We start from the raw sequence: 27,975 nt of genomic DNA, 5'->3' as shown, positions 1-27,975 counted from the left end.
AATATCTTTGAAGATTACACCTAAAATAATTAGGCCTACTTCTTTCTACTGCTGAGCTGAGACCATTAGGGTTAAACATTACAGATATAAATGCAATATATGGAGTAGAAAAGATTGCCTGCCCACCAAAGAATCAACATACGTTCTACATGGTCTATTTCTATCTGAATGTAACACCTCAATCAAGCATGTTAATTGATCGTTAAGTCATGTTTGTCAGGTAAAAGGTCATTAGTGGCCTATATAAGCCTCATACAGGCCATGGGAAGACATTACCTGTTGATAACACAGACTATTCTCATGATCATGGGAGGTGTGAGAGAATTGCTGCTCGTTGTGTTGACTGTGGGGGTTGTCAAAGGTTGGTTCACTAATTTGGGTTGAATGGATTTGTTTGGGAAATATGCCTAACTTTATAAGTTGGAGATTCAATTTTGACTTTCTGTTTCTTCCGCATTGGTCATCTTGTATTCTTCACCACTAATAATATGTAGTTATTTTGTGTCAACTCAACTTCTGTCAACACTTTCTCCTCAGTTTCTTGTTACCCTGTTGGAAAGTCCCAGAAGCAAGAGCAAGTCTCTCTGCAGAGGAGACTTGGAGGTAAGTGTTTCTTTCCACAACCCTTCTAGCTTTGTACTATGTCTATGGTGCTGCTGTGTTTGACACTCATTCAACACCATAGAGTAACTCAGTTGTCTAAATAATGTTGTCAAACCCTTTGATTTGGTCATTTTGCTTGTGTACCTTAACCTACGTTTTTCAGAGCTGTCATCAAATGACGTCTCCATTGTGCATGCCCTGGCCTTGCTCCGATCCATAGGGTCTGACGCTAAACAAGACAGAGAAGGTACGGCCTGAAACATATACTTTTAAATCTGTGTTGGGTTCATGTTGCTCAACATTCGAATGGCAATTTGGCCTAGACTGTGTAGAACAGCTGTGTTGCTGTAGAATACCCAACTGTTCCTTTGTTTTCTCTCTAGACTATTTAGAGACTAATGAAGTAGAATCCCAAGCTTCTCCAAACCATGGTAGCTCTACGGCAAATGATGCCCTGTCCTCTGACGACGCTACCTCTGAAGCTGGCCCGTCTGACGACGCTGCCACTGGCCCGTCTGACGACGCTACCTCTGAAGCTGCCACTGGCCCGTCTGACGACGCTACCTCTGAAGCTGCCACTGGCCCGTCTGACGACGCTACCTCTGAAGCTGCCACTGGCCCGTCTGACGACGCTACCTCTGAAGCTGCCACTGGCCCGTCTGACGACGCTACCTCTGAAGCTGCCACTGGCCCGTCTGACGACGCTACCTCTGAAGCTGCTACCTCTGAAGCTGCCACTGGCCCGTCTGACGACGCTACCCCTGAAGTTGCCACTGGCCCGTCTGACGACGCTACCCCTGAAGCTGCCACTGGCCCGTCTGACGACGCTACCCCTGAAGCTGCCACTGGCCCGTCTGACGACGCTACCCCTGAAGCTGCCACTGGCCCGTCTGACGACGCTACCTCTGAAGCTGCCACTGGCCCGTCTGACGACGCTACCTCTGAAGCTGCCACTGGCCCGTCTGACGACGCTACCCCTGAAGCTGCCACTGGCCCGTCTGACGACGCTACCCCTGAAGCTGCCACTGGCCCGTCTGACGACGCTACCCCTGAAGCTGCCACTGGCCCGTCTGACGACGCTACCTCTGAAGCTGCCACTGGCCCGTCTGACGACGCTACCTCTGAAGCTGCCACTGGCCCGTCTGACGACGCTACCTCTGAAGCTGCCACTGGCCCGTCTGACGACGCTACCTCTGAAGCTGCCACTGGCCCGTCTGACGACGCTACCTCTGAAGCTGCCACTGGCCCGTCTGACGACGCTACCCCTGAAGCTGCCACTGGCCCGTCTGACGACGCTACCCCTGAAGCTGCCACTGGCCCGTCTGACGACGCTACCCCTGAAGCTGCCACTGGCCCGTCTGACGACGCTACCCCTGAAGCTGCCACTGGCCCGTCTGACGACGCTACCCCTGAAGCTGCCACTGGCCCGTCTGACGACGCTACCCCTGAAGCTGCCACTGGCCCGTCTGACGACGCTACCCCTGAAGCTGCCACTGGCCCGTCTGACGACGCTACCCCTGAAGCTGCCACTGGCCCGTCTGACGACGCTACCCCTGAAGCTGCCACTGGCCCGTCTGACGACGCTACCCCTGAAGCTGCCACTGGCCCGTCTGACGACGCTACCCCTGAAGCTGCCACTGGCCCGTCTGACGACGCTACCCCTGAAGCTGCCACTGGCCCGTCTGACGACGCTACCCCTGAAGCTGCCACTGGCCCGTCTGACGACGCTACCCCTGAAGCTGCCACTGGCCCGTCTGACGACGCTACCCCTGAAGCTGCCACTGGCCCGTCTGACGACGCTACCTCTGAAGCTGCCACTGGCCCGTCTGACGACGCTACCCCTGAAGCTGCCACTGGCCCGTCTGACGACGCTACCCCTGAAGCTGCCACTGGCCCGTCTGACGACGCTACCCCTGAAGCTGCCACTGGCCCGTCTGACGACGCTACCCCTGAAGCTGCCACTGGCCCGTCTGACGACGCTACCCCTGAAGCTGCCACTGGCCCGTCTGACGACGCTACCTCTGAAGCTGCCACTGGCCCGTCTGACGACGCTACCCCTGAAGCTGCCACTGGCCCGTCTGACGACGCTACCCCTGAAGCTGCCACTGGCCCGTCTGACGACGCTACCCCTGAAGCTGCCACTTGCCCGTCTGACGACGCTACCCCTGAAGCTGCCACTGGCCCGTCTGACGACGCTACCCCTGAAGCTGCCACTGGCCCGTCTGACGACGCTACCCCTGAAGCTGCCACTGGCCCGTCTGACGACGCTACCTCTGAAGCTGCCACTGGCCCGTCTGACGACGCTAACTCTGAAGCTGCCACTGGCCCGTCTGACGACGCTACCTCTGAAGCTGCCACTGGCCCGTCTGACGACGCTACCTCTGAAGCTGCCACTGGCCCGTCTGACGACGCTACCTCTGAAGCTGCCACTGGCCCGTCTGACGACGCTACCTCTGAAGCTGCCACTGGCCCGTCTGACGACGCTACCCCTGAAGCTGCCACTGGCCCGTCTGACGACGCTACCCCTGAAGCTGCCACTGGCCCGTCTGACGACGCTACCCCTGAAGCTGCCACTGGCCCGTCTGACGACGCTACCCCTGAAGCTGCCACTGGCCCGTCTGACGACGCTACCCCTGAAGCTGCCACTGGCCCGTCTGACGACGCTACCTCTGAAGCTGCCACTGGCCCGTCTGACGACGCTACCTCTGAAGCTGCCACTGGCCCGTCTGACGACGCTACCTCTGAAGCTGCCACTGGCCCGTCTGACGACGCGACCTCTGAAGCTGCCACTGGCCCGTCTGACGACGCGACCTCTGAAGCTGCCACTGGCCCGTCTGACGACGCGACCTCTGAAGCTGCCACTGGCCCGTCTGACGACGCGACCTCTGAAGCTGCCACTGGCCCGTCTGACGACGCGACCTCTGAAGCTGCCACTGGCCCGTCTGACGACGCGACCTCTGAAGCTGCCACTGGCCCGTCTGACGACGCTACCTCTGAAGCTGCCACTGGCCCGTCTGACGACGCTACCTCTGAAGCTGCCACTGGCCCGTCTGACGACGCTACCTCTGAAGCTGCCACTGGCCCGTCTGACGACGCTACCTCTGAAGCTGCCACTGGCCCGTCTGACGACGCTACCCCTGAAGCTGCCACTGGCCCGTCTGACGACGCTACCCCTGAAGCTGCCACTGGCCCGTCTGACGACGCTACCCCTGAAGCTGCCACTGGCCCGTCTGACGACGCTACCCCTGAAGCTGCCACTGGCCCGTCTGACGACGCTACCCCTGAAGCTGCCACTGGCCCGTCTGACGACGCTACCCCTGAAGCTGCCACTGGCCCGTCTGACGACGCTACCCCTGAAGCTGCCACTGGCCCGTCTGACGACGCTACCCCTGAAGCTGCCACTGGCCCGTCTGACGACGCTACCCCTGAAGCTGCCACTGGCCCGTCTGACGACGCTACCCCTGAAGCTGCCACTGGCCCGTCTGACGACGCTACCCCTGAAGCTGCCACTGGCCCGTCTGACGACGCTACCTCTGAAGCTGCCACTGGCCCGTCTGACGACGCTACCTCTGAAGCTGCCACTGGCCCGTCTGACGACGCTACCTCTGAAGCTGCCACTGGCCCGTCTGACGACGCTACCTCTGAAGCTGCCACTGGCCCGTCTGACGACGCTACCCCTGAAGCTGCCACTGGCCCGTCTGACGACGCTACCCCTGAAGCTGCCACTGGCCCGTCTGACGACGCTACCCCTGAAGCTGCCACTGGCCCGTCTGACGACGCTACCCCTGAAGCTGCCACTGGCCCGTCTGACGACGCTACCCCTGAAGCTGCCACTGGCCCGTCTGACGACGCTACCTCTGAAGCTGCCACTGGCCCGTCTGACGACGCTACCTCTGAAGCTGCCACTGGCCCGTCTGACGACGCTACCTCTGAAGCTGCCACTGGCCCGTCTGACGACGCTACCTCTGAAGCTGCCACTGGCCCGTCTGACGACGCTACCTCTGAAGCTGCCACTGGCCCGTCTGACGACGCTACCTCTGAAGCTGCCACTGGCCCGTCTGACGACGCTACCTCTGAAGCTGCCACTGGCCCGTCTGACGACGCTACCTCTGAAGCTGCCACTGGCCCGTCTGACGACGCTACCTCTGAAGCTGCCACTGGCCCGTCTGACGACGCTACCTCTGAAGCTGCCACTGGCCCGTCTGACGACGCTACCTCTGAAGCTGCCACTGGCCCGTCTGACGACGCTACCTCTGAAGCTGCCACTGGCCCGTCTGACGACGCTACCTCTGAAGCTGCCACTGGCCCGTCTGACGACGCTACCTCTGAAGCTGCCACTGGCCCGTCTGACGACGCTACCTCTGAAGCTGCCACTGGCCCGTCTGACGACGCTACCTCTGAAGCTGCCACTGGCCCGTCTGACGACGCTACCTCTGAAGCTGCCACTGGCCCGTCTGACGACGCTACCTCTGAAGCTGCCACTGGCCCGTCTGACGACGCTACCCCTGAAGCTGCCACTGGCCCGTCTGACGACGCTACCTCTGAAGCTGCCACTGGCCCGTCTGACGACGCTACCTCGGCAGCTGCCACTGGCCTTCTGCATCTCAGCCCCCGTTGACCACAAACATGGATATCTGACGTGGGACATGGTGCTCGGGGTCCATGCAAGAGTTCATGGGTACTCTAGTCCAGGTTGTGTGTAACTGCATTTTCTTGTTTTGGCTCAATTAAACGCTAACTGTAATACTTGTGTCCTCAGTAGTGTTTTGACGGTTCCTACTTTGAGTTGAGGTCTATGACCTGACTGGGGTAATGTCAACATTTATTTTGCATTATAACCATGCTTTGGCATCAGCAATATGTCTACTTTGACCCCTGAGCTTAAATTACCATTTGACTTAAGCTACATTTGGTCAAATTATGCTAGTAGCATCACATGATGTGGAATGGGTTCTAGTTCATTTAAACTTGATGGTTGTGGAGCTGAGTGTTTGGGATTTGTACATATGAGGCTGTTGCTAGAATCTGGGTTTAATGGTGTCAGTGCTAACTAATATCACGGTTGTCAACTTGCATTTAAATGACTCTGCTGGGTGTCTTCTCTCGTAACTGACTTGGTTTCCTATTAGTTAATGCTTACATGTAAAACCAGCTCTCGTATCATTAGCCCATCGTTTTGGCGGTTGGTCTTCATATCCCAGTTCTAATCCAAACTTTCAGGTTAAATTCAGGCTGTCCCTCACGTCTAGATCCAGCAGAGACTGAACCAGGACCTCCATAGCATGGTGGTGGCCGTGGTACGCCTGACTAGATATACACTCTTAATATAATCAATGTCCTGTGGTACGCCTGAACAGAAATACAGTGCTAGACCTCTAGTAGACCAGAGTCTTTCAATCGGGAGCCCATTTTTGCTCCCGCACAGCATCAACATCTGAGGTCCCTGCCAAGCGTGGGATTGAGAAACAAACACTACTTCTCCTCTGAGGTTTATTAACTCAAATGGCAAAATAAGGAAATCATCATCACTGTGTAGAATATGCATGTATTTCACACTAATCAGGAATAGATAGGAATTTGGTGTGTGAGTCTCTCTGGACAGTCAACTTCCTGTGGAAAATCAACACCATGCCTGCATCCCAGATAGCACCCTATTCCCTATGTAGTTAACTACTTTTGATCAGGGCCTATAAGGATCTGGTCAAAAGTAGTGTACTAAGTAGGGAATAGGGTGCCATTTGTCATATGGAGACCACTACAGGAGCAGGTAGGCTTTACTCACAGCGAGGTGTAGAGGGCTGATGGGAGCTCTGACATCAAAGTCGTTTAGCATGTCTGTCCCTGAGGTTTCAATTAGTTGAGGAAAGACAAGGACGGCCAGTTCAGACTTGTAACATATTTACTTGGAAGTTTAGTCTAGTAGCATGTGAAACATGGTAAATCTCAGTGACCAACCCCTGCAGACATACTGGGGTGTTGCATCCATACCTTAAACAAGCAAGTGTGAGAAAGTTACCAACTGGCACTTACATCTAAAGGTGTTTCACCTGCAATCTGGAAAAAGAACATCAAGAGTGACAATGCGTCCACGACAAACATGCAGCCACACCTTAAAACCTACTGTTGGGTTCTGAGAATATGAAATATACTAAATAATGTCACTGAGGGAGAGCGCTTAATGTATAACGTTTACATTATGTCAGGATATGTTATTGTTAGCCATCTGGGATCCTCTGGGATTTTTTGTTTATTTCACCTTTATTTAACCAGGTAAGCTAGTTGAGAACAAGTTCTCATTTACAACTGCGACCTGGCCAAGATAAAGCAAAGCAGTGCGACACAAACAACAACACAGAGTTACACATGGAATAAACAAGCGTACAGTCAATAACACAATAGAAAAAAAGAAAGTCTATACAGGTGTGCAAATGGCGTGAGGAGGTAAGGCAATAAATAGGCCATAGTTTCAAAGTAATAAACATTTTTCAGACTAACACTGGAGTGATAGATGAGCAGATGATGAGCAAGTAGTGATACTGGTGTGCAGAAAAGTAAATAAAAACAATATGGGGATGAGGTGGGTAGATTGAGGTGGGCTATTTACAGATGAACTATGTATAGCTGCAGTGATCGGTTAGCTGCTCAGATAGCTGATATTTAAAGTTAGTGAGTGAAATGTAAGTCTCCAGCTTCAGCGATTTTTGCAATTCGTTCCAGTCACTGGCAGCAGAGAACTGGAAGGAAAGGCGGCCAAAAGAGGTGTTGGCTTTGGGGATAACCAGTGAGATATACCTGCTGGAGCGCGTGCTACGGGTGGGTGTTATCGTGACCAGTGAGCTGAGATAAGGCGGAGCTTTACCTAGCATAGACTTATAGATGACCTGGAGCCAGTGGGTCTGGCGACGAATATGTAGCGAGGGCCAGCCGACAAGAGCATACAGGTCGTAGTGGTGGGTGGTATAAGGGGCTTTGGTAACAACACGGATGGCTCTGTGATAGACTGCATCCAGTTTGCTGAGTAGAGTATTGGAAGCTATTTTGTAGATGACATCGCCAAAGTCGAGGATTGGTAGGATAGTCAGTTTTACTAGGGTAAGTTTGGCGGCGTGAGTGAAGGAGGCTTTGTTGCGAAATAGAAAGCTGTTTCTAGATTTGATTTTGGATTGGAGATGTTTGATATGAGTCTGGAAGGAGAGTTTACAGTCTAGCCAAACACCTAGGTATTTTTTAGTTGTCCACGTATTCTAGGTCAGAACCGTCCAGAGTAGTGATGCTAGTCGGGCGGGCGGGTGCGGCCAGCGAACGGTTGAAAAGCATGCATTTGGTTTTACTAGCGTTTAAGAGCAGTTGGAGGCCACGGAAGGAGCGTTGTATGGCATTGAAGCTCGTTTGGAGGTTAGTTAACACAGTGTCCAAAGAAGGGCCAGATGTATACAGAATGCTGTCGTCTGCGTAGAGGTGGATCAGGGAATCACACGCAGCAAGAGTGACATCGTTGATATATACAGAGAAAAGTGTCGGCCCGAGAATTGAACCCTGTGGTACTCCCATAGAGACTGCCAGAGGTCCGGACAACAGGCCTTCCAATTTGACACACTGAACTCTGTCTGCGAAGTAGTTGGTGAACCAGGCGAGACAGTCATTTGAGAAACCAAGGCTGTTGAGTCTGCCGATAAGAATACGGTGATTGACAGAGTCGAAAGCCTTGGCCAGGTCGATGAAGACGGCTGCACAGTACTGTCTTTTATCGATGGCGGTTATGATATCGTTTAGTACCTTGAGCGTGGCTGAGGTGCACCCATGACCAGCTCGGAAACTGGATTGCACAGCGGAGAAGGTACGGTGGGATTCGAAATGGTCAGTGATCTGTTTATTAACTTGGCTTTCGAAGACTTTAGAAAGGCAGGGCAGGATGGATATAGGTCTATAACAGTTTGGGTCTAGAGTGTCACCCCCTTTGAAGAGGGGGATGACCGCGGCAGCTTTCCAATCTTTAGGGATCTCGGACGATACGAAAGAGAGGTTGAACAGACTGGTAATAGGGGTTGCAACAATGGCGGCGGATAATTTTAGAAAGAGAGGGTCCAGATTGTCTAGCCCAGCTGATTTGTACGGGTCCAGTTTTTGCAGCTCTTTCAGAACATCTGCTACCTGGATTTGGGTGAAGGAGAAGCTGGGGAGGCTCGGGCAAGTAGCTGCGGGGTGTGCGGAGCTGTTGGCCGGAGTTGGGGTAGCCAGGAAGAAAACATGGCCAGCCGTAGAGAAATGCTTATTGAAATTTTCGATTATCATGGATTTATCGGTGGTGACCGTGTTACCTAGCCTCAATGCAGTGGGCAGCTGGGAGGAGGTGCTCTTGTTCTCCATGGACTTTACAGTGTCCCAAAACTTTTTGGAGTTAGAGCTACACTATGCAAATTTCTGGTTGAAAAATCTACCAGACACAGTCTGGTACCAATCAACATGACAGCCTTGAGTTGGGGAGGAGTGAGCACTTTGGGGTAGCGGTCAGGTCAGATGAAGTGAGGAAGAACAGATATTACTAAGGTTCTGTCTAGCAACAGAGATGCATTGGCTGTTCAGAGGTGTAGGAGTAGACTCAGCATAGGAGAAAGGATTAAATATCAGTGCTTGTGTGAATATGTCTTTTGTCTAATGCAGCTGTCTTGACCCTCTGGGAAGAATAAACTTGGTTAAAGCTTTCATAGTGTCCGTCGAGTTTCACCACGATTTGCAGTCGAACTAGAGATTCTGAATCAGTGAAACAGAAACAAGGTAGGCACAGTTCCTACACCTGTTATCACTAATTCTGACATCTTGGGGAGATGAGAGTCGTACGCTGAACCAATTATAGGGTACGGACCTAGAAAGCCTGAGCTTATTCAGTAGTCCCATTGTAATTATGACCGGTCGTAGCTTTGTGGTATATGGTAAGTCCTGGAAGGTAAACCACAACAGGTTGATACCTGCAAAGGGTAAGTCCTAGGGGGTAAGACCCGGGTGGGGTTGGTTACCTGCTAATACCTGTAACGAGTGGGTGAAAGTCTCAGCCGCAGTGGACATGCGGCAGTAGAGTGGGTGTGGATGGATAAAATGACATGCTTGTGTACTAGGATAAAAAGTTGCCATTCAGGGTTAGAAGAAAAGCATTAAGATACTCGAACGCTGTTGGATTTGGTTGTATTAGCAATAAAGAGAGCAATAAAGAGAGGTTGGTTTTATGCCCTGTTAAGGTGGGGAACCATGACAGATTATGTGGAAATAGGAAGACAAGTGTGAATAATTTTGGTAATGTGTGTTATCAACAACAGTGATATTTGAACAGATTGGAGATGACTATCCATAACAATGAAATCCTTCATACAGTGAGGTTAGGGTAGGTTACCATGCTTGTCCTGAACCACAGCTGTAGACACAGCCTCCTCCAGGTCCTCAGACACTAGCTTGGAGATCCGTTACAGGATGTCTGTCACCCCACTGAGCCCCTATTGCAGGTTAGGGGTCACATCCACTTGAATGTCCTTCATATGACGAACCTCCTACAGAGCAAATGAGGGAAATATGATATATTATGATTTATGTTAGTAACAATACAATATGGGAATTTTATCCCAAAGCTACCTACAGCTAACATATATATTTATGTATGTGATCTATGTAAATAAAGGAATATAACACAGCTGTAAAACTGTGAAGGACTATATGGTGGAGGCCTACCCATTTCCCAGGAGCATTGTAAAAAGTGGATTTGGGTACAGTGTTTATTTCCCCCTAATATCTTTGAAGATTACACCTAAAATAATTAGGCCTACTTCTTTCTACTGCTGAGCTGAGACCATTAGGGTTAAACATTACAGATATAAATGCAATATATGGAGTAGAAAAGATTGCCTGCCCACCAAAGAATCAACATACGTTCTACATGGTCTATTTCTATCTGAATGTAACACCTCAATCAAGCATGTTAATTGATCGTTAAGTCATGTTTGTCAGGTAAAAGGTCATTAGTGGCCTATATAAGCCTCATACAGGCCATGGGAAGACATTACCTGTTGATAACACAGACTATTCTCATGATCATGGGAGGTGTGAGAGAATTGCTGCTCGTTGTGTTGACTGTGGGGGTTGTCAAAGGTTGGTTCACTAATTTGGGTTGAATGGATTTGTTTGGGAAATATGCCTAACTTTATAAGTTGGAGATTCAATTTTGACTTTCTGTTTCTTCCGCATTGGTCATCTTGTATTCTTCACCACTAATAATATGTAGTTATTTTGTGTCAACTCAACTTCTGTCAACACTTTCTCCTCAGTTTCTTGTTACCCTGTTGGAAAGTCCCAGAAGCAAGAGCAAGTCTCTCTGCAGAGGAGACTTGGAGGTAAGTGTTTCTTTCCACAACCCTTCTAGCTTTGTACTATGTCTATGGTGCTGCTGTGTTTGACACTCATTCAACACCATAGAGTAACTCAGTTGTCTAAATAATGTTGTCAAACCCTTTGATTTGGTCATTTTGCTTGTGTACCTTAACCTACGTTTTTCAGAGCTGTCATCAAATGACGTCTCCATTGTGCATGCCCTGGCCTTGCTCCGATCCATAGGGTCTGACGCTAAACAAGACAGAGAAGGTACGGCCTGAAACATATACTTTTAAATCTGTGTTGGGTTCATGTTGCTCAACATTCGAATGGCAATTTGGCCTAGACTGTGTAGAACAGCTGTGTTGCTGTAGAATACCCAACTGTTCCTTTGTTTTCTCTCTAGACTATTTAGAGACTAATGAAGTAGAATCCCAAGCTTCTCCAAACCATGGTAGCTCTACGGCAAATGATGCCCTGTCCTCTGACGACGCTACCTCTGAAGCTGAAGCTGCCACTGGCCCGTCTGACGACGCTACCTCTGAAGCTGCCACTGGCCCGTCTGACGACGCTACCTCTGAAGCTGCCACTGGCCCGTCTGACGACGCTACCTCTGAAGCTGCCACTGGCCCGTCTGACGACGCTACCTCTGAAGCTGCCACTGGCCCGTCTGACGACGCTACCTCTGAAGCTGCCACTGGCCCGTCTGACGACGCTACCTCTGAAGCTGCCACTGGCCCGTCTGACGACGCTACCTCTGAAGCTGCTACCTCTGAAGCTGCCACTGGCCCGTCTGACGACGCTACCTCTGAAGCTGCCACTGGCCCGTCTGACGACGCTACCTCTGAAGCTGCCACTGGCCCGTCTGACGACGCTACCTCTGAAGCTGCCACTGGCCCGTCTGACGACGCTACCTCTGAAGCTGCCACTGGCCCGTCTGACGACGCTACCTCTGAAGCTGCCACTGGCCCGTCTGACGACGCGACCTCTGAAGCTGCCACTGGCCCGTCTGACGACGCGACCTCTGAAGCTGCCACTGGCCCGTCTGACGACGCTACCTCTGAAGCTGCCACTGGCCCGTCTGACGACGCTACCTCTGAAGCTGCCACTGGCCCGTCTGACGACGCTACCCCTGAAGCTGCCACTGGCCCGTCTGACGACGCTACCCCTGAAGCTGCCACTGGCCCGTCTGACGACGCTACCCCTGAAGCTGCCACTGGCCCGTCTGACGACGCTACCCCTGAAGCTGCCACTGGCCCGTCTGACGACGCTACCCCTGAAGCTGCCACTGGCCCGTCTGACGACGCTACCCCTGAAGCTGCCACTGGCCCGTCTGACGACGCTACCCCTGAAGCTGCCACTGGCCCGTCTGACGACGCTACCCCTGAAGCTGCCACTGGCCCGTCTGACGACGCTACCCCTGAAGCTGCCACTGGCCCGTCTGACGACGCTACCCCTGAAGCTGCCACTGGCCCGTCTGACGACGCTACCCCTGAAGCTGCCACTGGCCCGTCTGACGACGCTACCCCTGAAGCTGCCACTGGCCCGTCTGACGACGCTACCCCTGAAGCTGCCACTGGCCCGTCTGACGACGCTACCCCTGAAGCTGCCACTGGCCCGTCTGACGACGCTACCTCTGAAGCTGCCACTGGCCCGTCTGACGACGCTACCCCTGAAGCTGCCACTGGCCCGTCTGACGACGCTACCCCTGAAGCTGCCACTGGCCCGTCTGACGACGCTACCCCTGAAGCTGCCACTGGCCCGTCTGACGACGCTACCCCTGAAGCTGCCACTGGCCCGTCTGACGACGCTACCCCTGAAGCTGCCACTGGCCACGTCTGACGACGCTACCCCTGAAGCTGCCACTGGCCCGTCTGACGACGCTACCCCTGAAGCTGCCACTGGCCCGTCTGACGACGCTACCTCTGAAGCTGCCACTGGCCCGTCTGACGACGCTACCTCTGAAGCTGCCACTGGCCCGTCTGACGACGCTACCTCTGAAGCTGCCACTGGCCCGTCTGACGACGCTACCTCTGAAGCTGCCACTGGCCCGTCTGACGACGCTACCTCTGAAGCTGCCACTGGCCCGTCTGACGACGCTACCTCTGAAGCTGCCACTGGCCCGTCTGACGACGCTACCTCTGAAGCTGCCACTGGCCCGTCTGACGACGCTACCTCTGAAGCTGCCACTGGCCCGTCTGACGACGCTACCTCTGAAGCTGCCACTGGCCCGTCTGACGACGCTACCTCTGAAGCTGCCACTGGCCCGTCTGACGACGCTACCTCTGAAGCTGCCACTGGCCCGTCTGACGACGCTACCTCTGAAGCTGCCACTGGCCCGTCTGACGACGCTACCTCTGAAGCTGCCACTGGCCCGTCTGACGACGCTACCTCTGAAGCTGCCACTGGCCCGTCTGACGACGCTACCTCTGAAGCTGCCACTGGCCCGTCTGACGACGCTACCTCTGAAGCTGCCACTGGCCCGTCTGACGACGCTACCTCTGAAGCTGCCACTGGCCCGTCTGACGACGCTACCTCTGAAGCTGCCACTGGCCCGTCTGACGACGCTACCTCTGAAGCTGCCACTGGCCCGTCTGACGACGCTACCTCTGAAGCTGCCACTGGCCCGTCTGACGACGCTACCTCTGAAGCTGCCACTGGCCCGTCTGACGACGCTACCTCTGAAGCTGCCACTGGCCCGTCTGACGACGCTACCTCTGAAGCTGCCACTGGCCCGTCTGACGACGCTACCCCTGAAGCTGCCACTGGCCCGTCTGACGACGCTACCCCTGAAGCTGCCACTGGCCCGTCTGACGACGCTACCCCTGAAGCTGCCACTGGCCCGTCTGACGACGCTACCTCTGAAGCTGCCACTGGCCCGTCTGACGACGCTACCCCTGAAGCTGCCACTGGCCCGTCTGACGACGCTACCCCTGAAGCTGCCACTGGCCCGTCTGACGACGCTACCCCTGAAGCTGCCACTGGCCCGTCTGACGACGCTACCCCTGAAGCTGCCACTGGCCCGTCTGACGACGCTACCCCTGAAGCTGCCACTGGCCCGTCTGACGACGCTACCCCTGAAGCTGCCACTGGCCCGTCTGACGACGCTACCCCTGAAGCTGCCACTGGCCCGTCTGACGACGCTACCCCTGAAGCTGCCACTGGCCCGTCTGACGACGCTACCCCTGAAGCTGCCACTGGCCCGTCTGACGACGCTACCCCTGAAGCTGCCACTGGCCCGTCTGACGACGCTACCTCTGAAGCTGCCACTGGCCCGTCTGACGACGCTACCTCTGAAGCTGCCACTGGCCCGTCTGACGACGCTACCTCTGAAGCTGCCACTGGCCCGTCTGACGACGCTACCTCTGAAGCTGCCACTGGCCCGTCTGACGACGCTACCTCTGAAGCTGCCACTGGCCCGTCTGACGACGCTACCTCTGAAGCTGCCACTGGCCCGTCTGACGACGCTACCTCTGAAGCTGCCACTGGCCCGTCTGACGACGCTACCTCTGAAGCTGCCACTGGCCTTACTTCTGCATCTCAGCCCCCGTTGACCACAAACATGGATATCTGACGTGGGACATGGTGCTCGGGGTCCATGCAAGAGTTCATGGGTACTCTAGTCCAGGTTGTGTGTAACTGCATTTTCTTGTTTTGGCTCAATTAAACGCTAACTGTAATACTTGTGTCCTCAGTAGTGTTTTGACGGTTCCTACTTTGAGTTGAGGTCTATGACCTGACTGGGGTAATGTCAACATTTATTTTGCATTATAACCATGCTTTGGCATCAGCAATATGTCTACTTTGACCCCTGAGCTTAAATTACCATTTGACTTAAGCTACATTTGGTCAAATTATGCTAGTAGCATCACATGATGTGGAATGGGTTCTAGTTCATTTAAACTTGATGGTTGTGGAGCTGAGTGTTTGGGATTTGTACATATGAGGCTGTTGCTAGAATCTGGGTTTAATGGTGTCAGTGCTAACTAATATCACGGTTGTCAACTTGCATTTAAATGACTCTGCTGGGTGTCTTCTCTCGTAACTGACTTGGTTTCCTATTAGTTAATGCTTACATGTAAAACCAGCTCTCGTATCATTAGCCCATCGTTTTGGCGGTTGGTCTTCATATCCCAGTTCTAATCCAAACTTTCAGGTTAAATTCAGGCTGTCCCTCACGTCTAGATCCAGCAGAGACTGAACCAGGACCTCCATAGCATGGTGGTGGCCGTGGTACGCCTGACTAGATATACACTCTTAATATAATCAATGTCCTGTGGTACGCCTGAACAGAAATACAGTGCTAGACCTCTAGTAGACCAGAGTCTTTCAATCGGGAGCCCATTTTTGCTCCCGCACAGCATCAACATCTGAGGTCCCTGCCAAGCGTGGGATTGAGAAACAAACACTACTTCTCCTCTGAGGTTTATTAACTCAAATGGCAAAATAAGGAAATCATCATCACTGTGTAGAATATGCATGTATTTCACACTAATCAGGAATAGATAGGAATTTGGTGTGTGAGTCTCTCTGGACAGTCAACTTCCTGTGGAAAATCAACACCATGCCTGCATCCCAGATAGCACCCTATTCCCTATGTAGTTAACTACTTTTGATCAGGGCCTATAAGGATCTGGTCAAAAGTAGTGTACTAAGTAGGGAATAGGGTGCCATTTGTCATATGGAGACCACTACAGGAGCAGGTAGGCTTTACTCACAGCGAGGTGTAGAGAGGGCTGATGGGAGCTCTGACATCAAAGTCGTTTAGCATGTCTGTCCCTGAGGTTTCAATTAGTTGAGGAAAGACAAGGACGGCCAGTTCAGACTTGTAACATATTTACTTGGAAGTTTAGTCTAGTAGCATGTGAAACATGGTAAATCTCAGTGACCAACCCCTGCAGACATACTGGGGTGTTGCATCCATACCTTAAACAAGCAAGTGTGAGAAAGTTACCAACTGGCACTTACATCTAAAGGTGTTTCACCTGCAATCTGGAAAAAGAACATCAAGAGTGACAATGCGTCCACGACAAACATGCAGCCACACCTTAAAACCTACTGTTGGGTTCTGAGAATATGAAATATACTAATTCATGTCACTGAGGGAGAGCGCTTAATGTATAACGTTTACATTATGTCAGGATATGTTATTGTTAGCCATCTGGGATCCTCTGGGATTTTTTGTTTATTTCACCTTTATTTAACCAGGTAAGCTAGTTGAGAACAAGTTCTCATTTACAACTGCGACCTGGCCAAGATAAAGCAAAGCAGTGCGACACAAACAACAACACAGAGTTACACATGGAATAAACAAGCGTACAGTCAATAACACAATAGAAAAAAAGAAAGTCTATACAGGTGTGCAAATGGCGTGAGGAGGTAAGGCAATAAATAGGCCATAGTTTCAAAGTAATACACATTTTTCAGACTAACACTGGAGTGATAGATGAGCAGATGATGAGCAAGTAGTGATACTGGTGTGCAGAAAAGTAAATAAAAACAATATGGGGATGAGGTGGGTAGATTGAGGTGGGCTATTTACAGATGAACTATGTATAGCTGCAGTGATCGGTTAGCTGCTCAGATAGCTGATATTTAAAGTTAGTGAGTGAAATGTAAGTCTCCAGCTTCAGCGATTTTTGCAATTCGTTCCAGTCACTGGCAGCAGAGAACTGGAAGGAAAGGCGGCCAAAAGAGGTGTTGGCTTTGGGGATAACCAGTGAGATATACCTGCTGGAGCGCGTGCTACGGGTGGGTGTTATCGTGACCAGTGAGCTGAGATAAGGCGGAGCTTTACCTAGCATAGACTTATAGATGACCTGGAGCCAGTGGGTCTGGCGACGAATATGTAGCGAGGGCCAGCCGACAAGAGCATACAGGTCGTAGTGGTGGGTGGTATAAGGGGCTTTGGTAACAACACGGATGGCTCTGTGATAGACTGCATCCAGTTTGCTGAGTAGAGTATTGGAAGCTATTTTGTAGATGACATCGCCAAAGTCGAGGATTGGTAGGATAGTCAGTTTTACTAGGGTAAGTTTGGCGGCGTGAGTGAAGGAGGCTTTGTTGCGAAATAGAAAGCTGTTTCTAGATTTGATTTTGGATTGGAGATGTTTGATATGAGTCTGGAAGGAGAGTTTACAGTCTAGCCAAACACCTAGGTATTTTTTAGTTGTCCACGTATTCTAGGTCAGAACCGTCCAGAGTAGTGATGCTAGTCGGGCGGGCGGGTGCGGCCAGCGAACGGTTGAAAAGCATGCATTTGGTTTTACTAGCGTTTAAGAGCAGTTGGAGGCCACGGAAGGAGCGTTGTATGGCATTGAAGCTCGTTTGGAGGTTAGTTAACACAGTGTCCAAAGAAGGGCCAGATGTATACAGAATGCTGTCGTCTGCGTAGAGGTGGATCAGGGAATCACACGCAGCAAGAGTGACATCGTTGATATATACAGAGAAAAGTGTCGGCCCGAGAATTGAACCCTGTGGTACTCCCATAGAGACTGCCAGAGGTCCGGACAACAGGCCTTCCAATTTGACACACTGAACTCTGTCTGCGAAGTAGTTGGTGAACCAGGCGAGACAGTCATTTGAGAAACCAAGGCTGTTGAGTCTGCCGATAAGAATACGGTGATTGACAGAGTCGAAAGCCTTGGCCAGGTCGATGAAGACGGCTGCACAGTACTGTCTTTTATCGATGGCGGTTATGATATCGTTTAGTACCTTGAGCGTGGCTGAGGTGCACCCATGACCAGCTCGGAAACTGGATTGCACAGCGGAGAAGGTACGGTGGGATTCGAAATGGTCAGTGATCTGTTTATTAACTTGGCTTTCGAAGACTTTAGAAAGGCAGGGCAGGATGGATATAGGTCTATAACAGTTTGGGTCTAGAGTGTCACCCCCTTTGAAGAGGGGGATGACCGCGGCAGCTTTCCAATCTTTAGGGATCTCGGACGATACGAAAGAGAGGTTGAACAGACTGGTAATAGGGGTTGCAACAATGGCGGCGGATAATTTTAGAAAGAGAGGGTCCAGATTGTCTAGCCCAGCTGATTTGTACGGGTCCAGTTTTTGCAGCTCTTTCAGAACATCTGCTACCTGGATTTGGGTGAAGGAGAAGCTGGGGAGGCTCGGGCAAGTAGCTGCGGGGTGTGCGGAGCTGTTGGCCGGAGTTGGGGTAGCCAGGAAGAAAACATGGCCAGCCGTAGAGAAATGCTTATTGAAATTTTCGATTATCATGGATTTATCGGTGGTGACCGTGTTACCTAGCCTCAATGCAGTGGGCAGCTGGGAGGAGGTGCTCTTGTTCTCCATGGACTTTACAGTGTCCCAAAACTTTTTGGAGTTAGAGCTACACTATGCAAATTTCTGGTTGAAAAATCTACCAGACACAGTCTGGTACCAATCAACATGACAGCCTTGAGTTGGGGAGGAGTGAGCACTTTGGGGTAGCGGTCAGGTCAGATGAAGTGAGGAAGAACAGATATTACTAAGGTTCTGTCTAGCAACAGAGATGCATTGGCTGTTCAGAGGTGTAGGAGTAGACTCAGCATAGGAGAAAGGATTAAATATCAGTGCTTGTGTGAATATGTCTTTTGTCTAATGCAGCTGTCTTGACCCTCTGGGAAGAATAAACTTGGTTAAAGCTTTCATAGTGTCCGTCGAGTTTCACCACGATTTGCAGTCGAACTAGAGATTCTGAATCAGTGAAACAGAAACAAGGTAGGCACAGTTCCTACACCTGTTATCACTAATTCTGACATCTTGGGGAGATGAGAGTCGTACGCTGAACCAATTATAGGGTACGGACCTAGAAAGCCTGAGCTTATTCAGTAGTCCCATTGTAATTATGACCGGTCGTAGCTTTGTGGTATATGGTAAGTCCTGGAAGGTAAACCACAACAGGTTGATACCTGCAAAGGGTAAGTCCTAGGGGGTAAGACCCGGGTGGGGTTGGTTACCTGCTAATACCTGTAACGAGTGGGTGAAAGTCTCAGCCGCAGTGGACATGCGGCAGTAGAGTGGGTGTGGATGGATAAAATGACATGCTTGTGTACTAGGATAAAAAGTTGCCATTCAGGGTTAGAAGAAAAGCATTAAGATACTCGAACGCTGTTGGATTTGGTTGTATTAGCAATAAAGAGAGCAATAAAGAGAGGTTGGTTTTATGCCCTGTTAAGGTGGGGAACCATGACAGATTATGTGGAAATAGGAAGACAAGTGTGAATAATTTTGGTAATGTGTGTTATCAACAACAGTGATATTTGAACAGATTGGAGATGACTATCCATAACAATGAAATCCTTCATACAGTGAGGTTAGGGTAGGTTACCATGCTTGTCCTGAACCACAGCTGTAGACACAGCCTCCTCCAGGTCCTCAGACACTAGCTTGGAGATCCGTTACAGGATGTCTGTCACCCCACTGAGCCCCTATTGCAGGTTAGGGGTCACATCCACTTGAATGTCCTTCATATGACGAACCTCCTACAGAGCAAATGAGGGAAATATGATATATTATGATTTATGTTAGTAACAATACAATATGGGAATTTTATCCCAAAGCTACCTACAGCTAACATATATATTTATGTATGTGATCTATGTAAATAAAGGAATATAACACAGCTGTAAAACTGTGAAGGACTATATGGTGGAGGCCTACCCATTTCCCAGGAGCATTGTAAAAAGTGGATTTGGGTACAGTGTTTATTTCCCCCTAATATCTTTGAAGATTACACCTAAAATAATTAGGCCTACTTCTTTCTACTGCTGAGCTGAGACCATTAGGGTTAAACATTACAGATATAAATGCAATATATGGAGTAGAAAAGATTGCCTGCCCACCAAAGAATCAACATACGTTCTACATGGTCTATTTCTATCTGAATGTAACACCTCAATCAAGCATGTTAATTGATCGTTAAGTCATGTTTGTCAGGTAAAAGGTCATTAGTGGCCTATATAAGCCTCATACAGGCCATGGGAAGACATTACCTGTTGATAACACAGACTATTCTCATGATCATGGGAGGTGTGAGAGAATTGCTGCTCGTTGTGTTGACTGTGGGGGTTGTCAAAGGTTGGTTCACTAATTTGGGTTGAATGGATTTGTTTGGGAAATATGCCTAACTTTATAAGTTGGAGATTCAATTTTGACTTTCTGTTTCTTCCGCATTGGTCATCTTGTATTCTTCACCACTAATAATATGTAGTTATTTTGTGTCAACTCAACTTCTGTCAACACTTTCTCCTCAGTTTCTTGTTACCCTGTTGGAAAGTCCCAGAAGCAAGAGCAAGTCTCTCTGCAGAGGAGACTTGGAGGTAAGTGTTTCTTTCCACAACCCTTCTAGCTTTGTACTATGTCTATGGTGCTGCTGTGTTTGACACTCATTCAACACCATAGAGTAACTCAGTTGTCTAAATAATGTTGTCAAACCCTTTGATTTGGTCATTTTGCTTGTGTACCTTAACCTACGTTTTTCAGAGCTGTCATCAAATGACGTCTCCATTGTGCATGCCCTGGCCTTGCTCCGATCCATAGGGTCTGACGCTAAACAAGACAGAGAAGGTACGGCCTGAAACATATACTTTTAAATCTGTGTTGGGTTCATGTTGCTCAACATTCGAATGGCAATTTGGCCTAGACTGTGTAGAACAGCTGTGTTGCTGTAGAATACCCAACTGTTCCTTTGTTTTCTCTCTAGACTATTTAGAGACTAATGAAGTAGAATCCCAAGCTTCTCCAAACCATGGTAGCTCTACGGCAAATGATGCCCTGTCCTCTGACGACGCTACCTCTGAAGCTGGCCCGTCTGACGACGCTGCCACTGGCCCGTCTGACGACGCTACCTCTGAAGCTGCCACTGGCCCGTCTGACGACGCTACCTCTGAAGCTGCCACTGGCCCGTCTGACGACGCTACCTCTGAAGCTGCCACTGGCCCGTCTGACGACGCTACCTCTGAAGCTGCTACCTCTGAAGCTGCCACTGGCCCGTCTGACGACGCTACCTCTGAAGCTGCCACTGGCCCGTCTGACGACGCTACCTCTGAAGCTGCCACTGGCCCGTCTGACGACGCTACCTCTGAAGCTGCCACTGGCCCGTCTGACGACGCTACCTCTGAAGCTGCCACTGGCCCGTCTGACGACGCTACCTCTGAAGCTGCCACTGGCCCGTCTGACGACGCGACCTCTGAAGCTGCCACTGGCCCGTCTGACGACGCTACCTCTGAAGCTGCCACTGGCCCGTCTGACGACGCTACCTCTGAAGCTGCCACTGGCCCGTCTGACGACGCTACCTCTGAAGCTGCCACTGGCCCGTCTGACGACGCTACCTCTGAAGCTGCCACTGGCCCGTCTGACGACGCTACCTCTGAAGCTGCCACTGGCCCGTCTGACGACGCTACCTCTGAAGCTGCCACTGGCCCGTCTGACGACGCTACCTCTGAAGCTGCCACTGGCCCGTCTGACGACGCTACCTCTGAAGCTGCCACTGGCCCGTCTGACGACGCTACCTCTGAAGCTGCCACTGGCCCGTCTGACGACGCTACCTCTGAAGCTGCCACTGGCCCGTCTGACGACGCTACCTCTGAAGCTGCCACTGGCCCGTCTGACGACGCTACCTCTGAAGCTGCCACTGGCCCGTCTGACGACGCGACCTCTGAAGCTGCCACTGGCCCGTCTGACGACGCGACCTCTGAAGCTGCCACTGGCCCGTCTGACGACGCGACCTCTGAAGCTGCCACTGGCCCGTCTGACGACGCTACCTCTGAAGCTGCCACTGGCCCGTCTGACGACGCTACCCCTGAAGCTGCCACTGGCCCGTCTGACGACGCTACCCCTGAAGCTGCCACTGGCCCGTCTGACGACGCTACCCCTGAAGCTGCCACTGGCCCGTCTGACGACGCTACCCCTGAAGCTGCCACTGGCCCGTCTGACGACGCTACCCCTGAAGCTGCCACTGGCCCGTCTGACGACGCTACCCCTGAAGCTGCCACTGGCCCGTCTGACGACGCTACCCCTGAAGCTGCCACTGGCCCGTCTGACGACGCTACCCCTGAAGCTGCCACTGGCCCGTCTGACGACGCTACCCCTGAAGCTGCCACTGGCCCGTCTGACGACGCTACCCCTGAAGCTGCCACTGGCCCGTCTGACGACGCTACCCCTGAAGCTGCCACTGGCCCGTCTGACGACGCTACCCCTGAAGCTGCCACTGGCCCGTCTGACGACGCTACCCCTGAAGCTGCCACTGGCCCGTCTGACGACGCTACCCCTGAAGCTGCCACTGGCCCGTCTGACGACGCTACCCCTGAAGCTGCCACTGGCCCGTCTGACGACGCTACCCCTGAAGCTGCCACTGGCCCGTCTGACGACGCTACCCCTGAAGCTGCCACTGGCCCGTCTGACGACGCTACCCCTGAAGCTGCCACTGGCCCGTCTGACGACGCTACCCCTGAAGCTGCCACTGGCCCGTCTGACGACGCTACCCCTGAAGCTGCCACTGGCCCGTCTGACGACGCTACCCCTGAAGCTGCCACTGGCCCGTCTGACGACGCTACCCCTGAAGCTGCCACTGGCCCGTCTGACGACGCTACCCCTGAAGCTGCCACTGGCCCGTCTGACGACGCTACCCCTGAAGCTGCCACTGGCCCGTCTGACGACGCTACCCCTGAAGCTGCCACTGGCCCGTCTGACGACGCTACCCCTGAAGCTGCCACTGGCCCGTCTGACGACGCTACCCCTGAAGCTGCCACTGGCCCGTCTGACGACGCTACCCCTGAAGCTGCCACTGGCCCGTCTGACGACGCTACCCCTGAAGCTGCCACTGGCCCGTCTGACGACGCTACCCCTGAAGCTGCCACTGGCCCGTCTGACGACGCTACCCCTGAAGCTGCCACTGGCCCGTCTGACGACGCTACCCCTGAAGCTGCCACTGGCCCGTCTGACGACGCTACCCCTGAAGCTGCCACTGGCCCGTCTGACGACGCTACCCCTGAAGCTGCCACTGGCCCGTCTGACGACGCTACCCCTGAAGCTGCCACTGGCCCGTCTGACGACGCTACCCCTGAAGCTGCCACTGGCCCGTCTGACGACGCTACCTCTGAAGCTGCCACTGGCCCGTCTGACGACGCTACCTCTGAAGCTGCCACTGGCCCGTCTGACGACGCTACCTCTGAAGCTGCCACTGGCCCGTCTGACGACGCTACCTCTGAAGCTGCCACTGGCCCGTCTGACGACGCTACCTCTGAAGCTGCCACTGGCCCGTCTGACGACGCTACCTCTGAAGCTGCCACTGGCCCGTCTGACGACGCTACCTCTGAAGCTGCCACTGGCCCGTCTGACGACGCTACCTCTGAAGCTGCCACTGGCCCGTCTGACGACGCTACCTCTGAAGCTGCCACTGGCCCGTCTGACGACGCTACCTCTGAAGCTGCCACTGGCCCGTCTGACGACGCTACCTCTGAAGCTGCCACTGGCCCGTCTGACGACGCTACCTCTGAAGCTGCCACTGGCCCGTCTGACGACGCTACCTCGGCAGCTGCCACTGGCCTTACTTCTGCATCTCAGCCCCCGTTGACCACAAACATGGATATCTGACGTGGGACATGGTGCTCGGGGTCCATGCAAGAGTTCATGGGTACTCTAGTCCAGGTTGTGTGTAACTGCATTTTCTTGTTTTGGCTCAATTAAACGCTAACTGTAATACTTGTGTCCTCAGTAGTGTTTTGACGGTTCCTACTTTGAGTTGAGGTCTATGACCTGACTGGGGTAATGTCAACATTTATTTTGCATTATAACCATGCTTTGGCATCAGCAATATGTCTACTTTGACCCCTGAGCTTAAATTACCATTTGACTTAAGCTACATTTGGTCAAATTATGCTAGTAGCATCACATGATGTGGAATGGGTTCTAGTTCATTTAAACTTGATGGTTGTGGAGCTGAGTGTTTGGGATTTGTACATATGAGGCTGTTGCTAGAATCTGGGTTTAATGGTGTCAGTGCTAACTAATATCACGGTTGTCAACTTGCATTTAAATGACTCTGCTGGGTGTCTTCTCTCGTAACTGACTTGGTTTCCTATTAGTTAATGCTTACATGTAAAACCAGCTCTCGTATCATTAGCCCATCGTTTTGGCGGTTGGTCTTCATATCCCAGTTCTAATCCAAACTTTCAGGTTAAATTCAGGCTGTCCCTCACGTCTAGATCCAGCAGAGACTGAACCAGGACCTCCATAGCATGGTGGTGGCCGTGGTACGCCTGACTAGATATACACTCTTAATATAATCAATGTCCTGTGGTACGCCTGAACAGAAATACAGTGCTAGACCTCTAGTAGACCAGAGTCTTTCAATCGGGAGCCCATTTTTGCTCCCGCACAGCATCAACATCTGAGGTCCCTGCCAAGCGTGGGATTGAGAAACAAACACTACTTCTCCTCTGAGGTTTATTAACTCAAATGGCAAAATAAGGAAATCATCATCACTGTGTAGAATATGCATGTATTTCACACTAATCAGGAATAGATAGGAATTTGGTGTGTGAGTCTCTCTGGACAGTCAACTTCCTGTGGAAAATCAACACCATGCCTGCATCCCAGATAGCACCCTATTCCCTATGTAGTTAACTACTTTTGATCAGGGCCTATAAGGATCTGGTCAAAAGTAGTGTACTAAGTAGGGAATAGGGTGCCATTTGTCATATGGAGACCACTACAGGAGCAGGTAGGCTTTACTCACAGCGAGGTGTAGAGAGGGCTGATGGGAGCTCTGACATCAAAGTCGTTTAGCATGTCTGTCCCTGAGGTTTCAATTAGTTGAGGAAAGACAAGGACGGCCAGTTCAGACTTGTAACATATTTACTTGGAAGTTTAGTCTAGTAGCATGTGAAACATGGTAAATCTCAGTGACCAACCCCTGCAGACATACTGGGGTGTTGCATCCATACCTTAAACAAGCAAGTGTGAGAAAGTTACCAACTGGCACTTACATCTAAAGGTGTTTCACCTGCAATCTGGAAAAAGAACATCAAGAGTGACAATGCGTCCACGACAAACATGCAGCCACACCTTAAAACCTACTGTTGGGTTCTGAGAATATGAAATATACTAATTCATGTCACTGAGGGAGAGCGCTTAATGTATAACGTTTACATTATGTCAGGATATGTTATTGTTAGCCATCTGGGATCCTCTGGGATTTTTTGTTTATTTCACCTTTATTTAACCAGGTAAGCTAGTTGAGAACAAGTTCTCATTTACAACTGCGACCTGGCCAAGATAAAGCAAAGCAGTGCGACACAAACAACAACACAGAGTTACACATGGAATAAACAAGCGTACAGTCAATAACACAATAGAAAAAAAGAAAGTCTATACAGGTGTGCAAATGGCGTGAGGAGGTAAGGCAATAAATAGGCCATAGTTTCAAAGTAATAAACATTTTTCAGACTAACACTGGAGTGATAGATGAGCAGATGATGAGCAAGTAGTGATACTGGTGTGCAGAAAAGTAAATAAAAACAATATGGGGATGAGGTGGGTAGATTGAGGTGGGCTATTTACAGATGAACTATGTATAGCTGCAGTGATCGGTTAGCTGCTCAGATAGCTGATATTTAAAGTTAGTGAGTGAAATGTAAGTCTCCAGCTTCAGCGATTTTTGCAATTCGTTCCAGTCACTGGCAGCAGAGAACTGGAAGGAAAGGCGGCCAAAAGAGGTGTTGGCTTTGGGGATAACCAGTGAGATATACCTGCTGGAGCGCGTGCTACGGGTGGGTGTTATCGTGACCAGTGAGCTGAGATAAGGCGGAGCTTTACCTAGCATAGACTTATAGATGACCTGGAGCCAGTGGGTCTGGCGACGAATATGTAGCGAGGGCCAGCCGACAAGAGCATACAGGTCGTAGTGGTGGGTGGTATAAGGGGCTTTGGTAACAACACGGATGGCTCTGTGATAGACTGCATCCAGTTTGCTGAGTAGAGTATTGGAAGCTATTTTGTAGATGACATCGCCAAAGTCGAGGATTGGTAGGATAGTCAGTTTTACTAGGGTAAGTTTGGCGGCGTGAGTGAAGGAGGCTTTGTTGCGAAATAGAAAGCTGTTTCTAGATTTGATTTTGGATTGGAGATGTTTGATATGAGTCTGGAAGGAGAGTTTACAGTCTAGCCAAACACCTAGGTATTTTTTAGTTGTCCACGTATTCTAGGTCAGAACCGTCCAGAGTAGTGATGCTAGTCGGGCGGGCGGGTGCGGCCAGCGAACGGTTGAAAAGCATGCATTTGGTTTTACTAGCGTTTAAGAGCAGTTGGAGGCCACGGAAGGAGCGTTGTATGGCATTGAAGCTCGTTTGGAGGTTAGTTAACACAGTGTCCAAAGAAGGGCCAGATGTATACAGAATGCTGTCGTCTGCGTAGAGGTGGATCAGGGAATCACACGCAGCAAGAGTGACATCGTTGATATATACAGAGAAAAGTGTCGGCCCGAGAATTGAACCCTGTGGTACTCCCATAGAGACTGCCAGAGGTCCGGACAACAGGCCTTCCAATTTGACACACTGAACTCTGTCTGCGAAGTAGTTGGTGAACCAGGCGAGACAGTCATTTGAGAAACCAAGGCTGTTGAGTCTGCCGATAAGAATACGGTGATTGACAGAGTCGAAAGCCTTGGCCAGGTCGATGAAGACGGCTGCACAGTACTGTCTTTTATCGATGGCGGTTATGATATCGTTTAGTACCTTGAGCGTGGCTGAGGTGCACCCATGACCAGCTCGGAAACTGGATTGCACAGCGGAGAAGGTACGGTGGGATTCGAAATGGTCAGTGATCTGTTTATTAACTTGGCTTTCGAAGACTTTAGAAAGGCAGGGCAGGATGGATATAGGTCTATAACAGTTTGGGTCTAGAGTGTCACCCCCTTTGAAGAGGGGGATGACCGCGGCAGCTTTCCAATCTTTAGGGATCTCGGACGATACGAAAGAGAGGTTGAACAGACTGGTAATAGGGGTTGCAACAATGGCGGCGGATAATTTTAGAAAGAGAGGGTCCAGATTGTCTAGCCCAGCTGATTTGTACGGGTCCAGTTTTTGCAGCTCTTTCAGAACATCTGCTACCTGGATTTGGGTGAAGGAGAAGCTGGGGAGGCTCGGGCAAGTAGCTGCGGGGTGTGCGGAGCTGTTGGCCGGAGTTGGGGTAGCCAGGAAGAAAACATGGCCAGCCGTAGAGAAATGCTTATTGAAATTTTCGATTATCATGGATTTATCGGTGGTGACCGTGTTACCTAGCCTCAATGCAGTGGGCAGCTGGGAGGAGGTGCTCTTGTTCTCCATGGACTTTACAGTGTCCCAAAACTTTTTGGAGTTAGAGCTACACTATGCAAATTTCTGGTTGAAAAATCTACCAGACACAGTCTGGTACCAATCAACATGACAGCCTTGAGTTGGGGAGGAGTGAGCACTTTGGGGTAGCGGTCAGGTCAGATGAAGTGAGGAAGAACAGATATTACTAAGGTTCTGTCTAGCAACAGAGATGCATTGGCTGTTCAGAGGTGTAGGAGTAGACTCAGCATAGGAGAAAGGATTAAATATCAGTGCTTGTGTGAATATGTCTTTTGTCTAATGCAGCTGTCTTGACCCTCTGGGAAGAATAAACTTGGTTAAAGCTTTCATAGTGTCCGTCGAGTTTCACCACGATTTGCAGTCGAACTAGAGATTCTGAATCAGTGAAACAGAAACAAGGTAGGCACAGTTCCTACACCTGTTATCACTAATTCTGACATCTTGGGGAGATGAGAGTCGTACGCTGAACCAATTATAGGGTACGGACCTAGAAAGCCTGAGCTTATTCAGTAGTCCCATTGTAATTATGACCGGTCGTAGCTTTGTGGTATATGGTAAGTCCTGGAAGGTAAACCACAACAGGTTGATACCTGCAAAGGGTAAGTCCTAGGGGGTAAGACCCGGGTGGGGTTGGTTACCTGCTAATACCTGTAACGAGTGGGTGAAAGTCTCAGCCGCAGTGGACATGCGG

The 27,975-nt window shown here is 51.5% G+C and overlaps 5 protein-coding genes and 1 long non-coding RNA gene across 7 annotated transcripts in view; 5 read left to right on the top strand and 1 right to left on the bottom strand.

Annotated features, from left to right (window-relative positions):
* Positions 1-27,975, top strand: part of LOC139573040 (uncharacterized) — a 145,303-nt gene that overhangs the window by 47,819 nt on the left and 69,509 nt on the right. The window lies entirely within an intron of this gene.
* On the top strand, positions 219-1,975 carry LOC139573038 (polysialoglycoprotein-like; the record flags this gene model as incomplete). The annotated part of the gene is made up of 5 exons (XM_071396017.1): positions 219-361; positions 538-603; positions 767-850; positions 987-1,167; positions 1,312-1,975. Coding segments are annotated over exons 1-5 (1,095 nt in total), but the record flags the coding sequence as incomplete, so codon positions are not given.
* LOC139573037 (nascent polypeptide-associated complex subunit alpha, muscle-specific form-like) lies at positions 2,267-5,347 on the top strand (the record flags this gene model as incomplete). Its single annotated transcript, XM_071396015.1, has 1 exon — positions 2,267-5,347. A coding segment is annotated over one exon (2,955 nt), but the record flags the coding sequence as incomplete, so codon positions are not given.
* On the bottom strand, positions 5,784-6,460 carry LOC139573039 (uncharacterized). The gene is made up of 2 exons (XR_011674531.1): positions 6,386-6,460; positions 5,784-5,906 (listed from the first exon to the last, which is right to left on the bottom strand). It is a non-coding gene; the product is annotated as an uncharacterized lncRNA (long non-coding RNA).
* Positions 10,683-14,636, top strand: LOC139572541 (polysialoglycoprotein-like). Its single transcript, XM_071395253.1, has 5 exons — positions 10,683-10,737; positions 10,914-10,979; positions 11,143-11,226; positions 11,363-11,480; positions 12,451-14,636. The coding sequence occupies exons 1-5, from the start codon at positions 10,683-10,685 to the stop codon at positions 14,528-14,530; spliced, it is 2,403 nt and encodes an 800-aa protein (XP_071251354.1). The 3' UTR covers positions 14,531-14,636.
* LOC139573036 (pneumococcal serine-rich repeat protein-like) lies at positions 19,886-23,650 on the top strand. 2 transcript variants are annotated; one of them, XM_071396014.1, is made up of 5 exons: positions 19,886-20,028; positions 20,205-20,270; positions 20,434-20,517; positions 20,654-20,834; positions 20,907-23,650. In XM_071396014.1, exons 1-5 carry the CDS (start codon positions 19,929-19,931, stop codon positions 23,542-23,544), a joined length of 3,069 nt encoding a protein of 1,022 aa, XP_071252115.1. In that variant the 5' UTR covers positions 19,886-19,928; the 3' UTR covers positions 23,545-23,650. The 2 variants fall into 2 exon arrangements, with proteins under 2 accessions (XP_071252115.1, XP_071252114.1); XM_071396013.1 differs by having other exon boundaries at positions 20,654-23,650.

The sequence above is a fragment of the Salvelinus alpinus genome, chromosome 4, assembly GCF_045679555.1.
Source record: "Salvelinus alpinus chromosome 4, SLU_Salpinus.1, whole genome shotgun sequence".
NCBI classification, from domain to species: Eukaryota; Metazoa; Chordata; class Actinopteri; order Salmoniformes; family Salmonidae; genus Salvelinus; species Salvelinus alpinus.
This window is presented reverse-complemented; position numbering and strand designations above follow the sequence as displayed.